Source organism: the organism of the source record quoted next, unplaced genomic scaffold, assembly GCF_019419815.1.
Source record: "Pyrus x bretschneideri cultivar Hongxiangsu unplaced genomic scaffold, Pyrus_bretschneideri_v1 Contig63, whole genome shotgun sequence".
Lineage (NCBI taxonomy): Eukaryota > Viridiplantae > Streptophyta > Magnoliopsida > Rosales > Rosaceae > Pyrus > Pyrus x bretschneideri.
Window position 1 is genome coordinate 1447005 of NW_025999802.1, and position 5514 is coordinate 1452518.

The 5514-nt window shown below is 34.9% G+C and overlaps 2 protein-coding genes across 2 annotated transcripts; one reads left to right on the forward strand and one right to left on the reverse strand.

The window, feature by feature from the left end:
- Window positions 1-527: 527 nt before the first annotated feature.
- On the reverse strand, window positions 528-1920 carry LOC103931890 (MLP-like protein 28). Its single transcript, XM_009341426.3, has 2 exons — window positions 1511-1920; window positions 528-1008 (listed from the first exon to the last, which is right to left on the reverse strand). Exons 1-2 carry the CDS (start codon window positions 1692-1694, stop codon window positions 743-745), a joined length of 450 nt encoding a protein of 149 aa, XP_009339701.2. The 5' UTR covers window positions 1695-1920; the 3' UTR covers window positions 528-742.
- A 1432-nt stretch (window positions 1921-3352) lies between these two features.
- Window positions 3353-5514, forward strand: LOC125471941. Its single transcript, XM_048572915.1, has 6 exons — window positions 3353-3414; window positions 3808-4001; window positions 4392-4472; window positions 4564-4763; window positions 4873-4985; window positions 5433-5514. Exons 1-6 carry the CDS (start codon window positions 3353-3355, stop codon window positions 5512-5514), a joined length of 732 nt encoding a protein of 243 aa, XP_048428872.1.

A 5514-nucleotide genomic window follows, 5' to 3' on the forward strand; every position in this document is an offset into this window, starting at 1 on the left:
ACCAGATCGATACTACCAATTACACAAATATGAAAGAATGACACTTCCATAAGAACTTCCACAGATCAACAGAAACAACCCAAATCACACAAATCAACCCAGATCACAAATTTACAAGAATTAAGTATGCTTTGACGTCAGAAAACCAAAGAAATGCGAAGAACCTAAACACCAGAAAGAATAGCAGAATCCATGAATAACCCATACAAAACCCCTCAGGACGGAAGTTACCCATAACTGGCGATGATACCATATTAACTCTCAAAAATTATGAAGAACACAGACTTAAGGATTCGAAAGGGGAAATGAGAGGAAGAGAGAAAGAAGAAGGCACTGTTCTATTAAAATCACAGAGGGAAAAATTACAATGTTAATCACAAATGCCTTACAAGCTTTCTTTTATAGTAAAACTAACTTGCCTAGAATTACAATATTACCCTTCTTATATTCCACCAGATTCTAACAAACTCAATCCATATAACTAACATATAACAACCATCATATATCGATTACACTGCGCGTTTTATTTTACATATAAACCATAATTTATACATCACAATCCCACATCATAGTTTATACATCACAATCCCACATTTGATATCCCTTCACGTACATTTATTATAAGGCAAACTCACATAGCAAAGCATTTTTATCAAGCAAAGCACGCATTATTAACACAAATATTACATATTAACGATGGCGTCGCGTTTCACCATTGCATGCTTTTCCTTTCCTTAATTAATCATGCCTTGATAAAGTGAGCATCAAGATCCTTGACGATGTTAACCATCAAACCGACATATTTGTCCGGAGCTGCAACATCCTCAGTCAATTTCTCATATTCAATCGACAATTTCGCAATGTTGCCTTCATCCTTTTGAGTGAATTGATAGACTGGCTTGAAGCTCTTGTAAGACTGGAAAACATCTCCTTCCAAACCATTCAATGTTATGGATTTGTTCTTGTCGTTAAACTCCACTTTTTCCTTGAACACTCCAACTTCGTCCCCTATGTATTCACAAGAAAGCAATCTATATATTAACAAAAGAAACACTAAAATGGATATTTGATAAACAATTTGTTTTAAGTTTTCACAAAAATGAAAACTGAAGTTTTTTTTTGTGAGTTTTTGTAAATTTATCTTGATTTTAATTTTCATTTTTTGAAAACCAAACATGAAATGGTTGTCAAAATGGAGTCTTTAAGTTTCAAATTTGAGTTGAACCAACTGCATTATTGCTGCACACCTAGATTCTTTACCAACATTTGAGTATTGAATTCAAAATCAGTTCCAATTCTTACGTATGATATATTGTTTTAATTAGCCATTCTATCAGTATGTATTTTTCACTCATGGGTTAGTTGTTCACTTGTGAATTAGAGTTCCGTTAATTGCGATCCTGCTACTATTGCTAAATTATGATTAACATATAATTGTGTTCTCGTTTTAGAGAAAAAAGACACACCAGATACATGTAGATATTTATATATTATGTACAGATGGCCTTACCTACACTGTAATTCCAACTTTTAACAGAGCCATGAGTTTCCCAGTCTCCTTCATGCACCTGAACTCCTTGGATACTGCCAGAAGAAATGTTTGGGACGTGGTGAGCCTGTCTCTTGAAGATATTGTAGAACTTCTCAGCGGGTGCCTTAATTTCAATCTCAGTCTCAACCTTGCGCGGAGCCATGTTTATGATGATCCGTTGTTATGGTACTCAGCGATTCGTACAAGGCAGGCTCTTAAAGAAACTTAAGGGCAGCCCTTACTGCTACAATATTCAATTGTGTAATATTAATTTATTGGATAACTTTGAAAATGTAAAGCTTCAAAGGATCACATGAATTTCGTGAAACACTTTTTTTTTTTTTTTTTTGAGGAAACATGAAACACATTTATTTATTAAAAAAAATTCAGATAAAGGAAATCAGACAGATGTTGCAATAACTTTTGGTTTAGTACATGATTTGGATCAATACTAATTTTAGGATGCTATTGTTGATATCTTAAAAAATTATTGTGCTCTCAAAATATTTGATGTTTAGAATGAAACATATACTTGTAAAAAGTGCTTAAATAAGATTTTTTAAATATCAATAATATCACCCTAATATTAAGGTCACTCACTATTTTACTCAGCTTTTTTTTTTTTTTTTGTTTTGAAAAACTAGATTTCATAACGAAGGCTAAGAAGTCAAAGATTACAAAGAAAGGCCACAACAAGGCAAACAACCAAAAGACAAAACAGGAAGTGCGAGACCCTACACTGCCAGGAAGCAACTAGTGTCACCCTTGCTATTTTACTCAGCTTTTAGGTACTAAATGGTCTGATTGTTTCTTACTTTCGAACAGATAAGGTCCAAGCGAGTCACTGTGAAATTATTGTAATCTAAAATGTTAGTACAAGTTGCAGTACCCAAATTAACCAATCATTGGATTTACAGTATTATATTTTACCTTTTCAATTATCACATTTTTGTCCCTTCTGAATTGATTAAAATTTAGGTACTAAGTTTGTTCTTTTGTTGAGAATTCATCACCAACTCCCTTGCCCTATTATTTTTTATCAAGGAAAAAGAACTTCCCATTTTTAAAAGTTGGGATTCATCATAAAATCAAGTGATAATATAAAGAGTAGCCCAACCTCTTATAAGATTTTGTATAATTTGGTCCCTCACAGACATGAGGCTTTGACCACACATTTTCACATGCCCCTTCATGTGTGGCGATTTTCAAGCCGAACACATGGACAACACAAATAAGATGATGTGGCACACGTGTAGCTGTTGGGCACTTAGGCTTCACATGTGGACCAACTTGCTTTGATATATACCACGAAGAAACTTCATATTTCATCATAAAATCAATTGACAATATAAGGAGCAACCTAACCTCTAATACACCCTTGCATGGTTTGATCTCTCACCGTATTGGTCACAAAGTAAAAATCTTTATTCCTTGACATATACGGGTACATGTTCATCTCATATGAAAATACGAGGTGAGGTTCCGCAAGGACATGCTGGTGATATCGACCCCATGTCCAGCGGCCTATCTGAATCCAAGGGTGAATGAAACTAGAGCTGTGATGATTGTTGTTAATCTAACCACAAGTCACTACTCATTACAAGCATGCAAAGAGAATCACATGTATCACATGAAAAGGGAAAAGGTCTATGCATGCTTAGCTTTATAAAAACCAACAGGATCTTCTTTGGATTCTTTTGTTGAGGATTCTAGAAATTCGTGATTGTGTTCAGTCATCGTACATTGTGCGATCAGTTTTTGTTAAGTACTGTTTATATTTAATTTTAAATAAAAATATTTAAAATAATTTCTGACCGCACGATGTATAATACATTGACAGGATTGACGGATCCCCGAGATCCTCACAAAGAGGATCTGACAAGGTCTCAAAAGGGTTATATAGTATTTATCCGTGATATGAGTAATGCTAGGGAGACTAAATTTGCAAACTAAATTATGTGTCAACAATAGAAATGAACACGCTTATCAACGTTTAAGCAATAAACCAATAATCAACTACCAGGTCCTTTAGTTTTCAAAATTTAGTTTACAACCCGTGATGTTATCTCATAGGGTAAGTAATGCTAGGAAAACTACGTTTGAAGACAAAATTTTGTAAAGTAAATGATATAAAAGTTGATGATTGGATTGTTACTTAAGTATTAATAAACGTGTTCATTCCTTTTTGTGACATATCATTTAATTTGCAAATTTTATTTACAAATTTTGTCTTCCTAGCATTATTCTATCTCATATCCAATTATCTGAAAACTAAGGGATTTTCCTCGATCAATTCGGGTACTTTTTGCATCTTCCCAAGCTGATCTTGAGATTGTATTAAATGTGGATCGCAGAGGCGTTGCGGATAACAAAGGCAACCCCATCAATGGTGACAAGCTGATTGCTTTGATTTCTGCTATTGTATTGGGGGAACACCCCAGAACCAGCATAGTGACCGATGCGCGTACAAGTATGGTGCTTACATGATTCATCACGAATCGAGGGACCAAAAAAAATTAATAAAAGAACTATGAATACGGAAGCATAAATGATCAAATACACAGAAACGAAAGAAAGTAATGAAGAAAGATAGAAAGTAATGAGAGAAGAGGAATCGACCACCAAGATCCATGGTGTAAGCCTTGATGGCTCTGATACCATATTAACTACATTGCAAAAGATGCAGAATTGGTACAGAGGAAGACAAAAAATTGGTAGAGAGAAACAAGAAAGATTGTATTGATTGATTAGAGAAAATGTATACAAACGAACTTTAGGAAATGATAGCTAAGCAATCCCTTATATAATCATATATCTCAATTACAATAATACCTTTCTAACTATATTTCTGTTATATCAGTTATTAGGAAACATCTGGACGTGGTGCTCTTAAAGAGAACCGTTTCCTTGATGATGGTAATTAGCATTGTGGTTTTTGCATGTTCTGTTTCTGCTTCCTTAATTTAATTTGTTCTAATTTAAATTCCACTGTAGCTTATTTATCGTGTTTGGGATTGAATAATTGTTCATAGGGGAATACATGGTGGTAAAGATCAACTTCGAAATGGTACGCATGAAGCTTACAGGATGGGACAAAGGGGTTGGAAGCATCATAAAAGACCTTGAAGAACCATCAGAGTCCATAAAGCTAGGGATGGATGGACTTTCTGAGCCTAGATATGAAAAAGAAAAAGCGGTTCAGGCCATTGAAATGTTCCGAGAGTATGTTGAGGTAAGAGCCCAATCAATTATAAGTTCATGTAAGATTCATTTAACTTGTTGACGTACGACAACTCTCTACATCCTCAAATTTTTTATACAGTATGTACTTTGACTTGTAGGAGGGACGACTTGAGGGGTGGAAGTTAGATTTGAGTGGCAATTGTTGGGTCGGCAAAGAGTGTTTGGTAAACTCAAATGTTGCAGCTGCTGCAGTTGACGCTCACATGCACAGGTGCTGTACAGAATAGAGTTGAATTTGCAATTGATCGAGTTAACCATGGCTACATTTCTTCATGTTTTAATTAAAACTTGTATGTTTCAGAGAAAAACTATAGGATGAAGAACATGGACTGCATGGTTGGGTACACATTAGGCAGAGCATTCACAACCCGAGCATTGCACTAAACATGCAATCAACTGCGTCTGGCTGTTGCCGAACAATGACAAGAGTTCTTTTATTACTCTAGTGTTGATAAATATGCTCATTTCTATTGGTGTCAGGTGATACATCATTTAGTTTGTAAATTTTGTCTACATTGTCTCCCTAGTATTACCCTTTAGATAAGTAAGTCCTGTTGCTCCATTTGACGTTCACCCTACCACGTATGCAAATTCGTAGAATGGTGAAAAATAAAGTTCGTAAATGATTGATTCAACTGACGGTTCGTTTTCTTTGAAGATTCCTCGTAGCAAGTGGAATGGATAAAATCCTTGACATTAGCCAGATTGATAAGTACGCCAATAGTGGAATTGTAGGCTGA

Bases quoted from the DNA above. Each gene is read 5' to 3' on its own strand.
- LOC103931890 (XM_009341426.3), bottom strand. From the start codon at position 1,694: ATGGCTCCGCGCAAGGTTGAGACTGAGATTGAAATTAAGGCACCCGCT. The intron at 1,009-1,510 runs GTAAGGCCATCT...GTGAATACATAG, and splicing joins AAGTTGGAATTACAGTGTAG to GGGACGAAGTTGGAGTGTTC.
- LOC125471941 (XM_048572915.1), top strand. From the start codon at position 3,353: ATGTATAATACATTGACAGGATTGACGGATCCCCGAGATCCTCACAAA. The intron at 4,002-4,391 runs GTATGGTGCTTA...CTGTTATATCAG, and splicing joins AGTGACCGATGCGCGTACAA to TTATTAGGAAACATCTGGAC. The intron at 4,986-5,432 runs GTGCTGTACAGA...TTTTCTTTGAAG, and splicing joins GTTGACGCTCACATGCACAG to ATTCCTCGTAGCAAGTGGAA.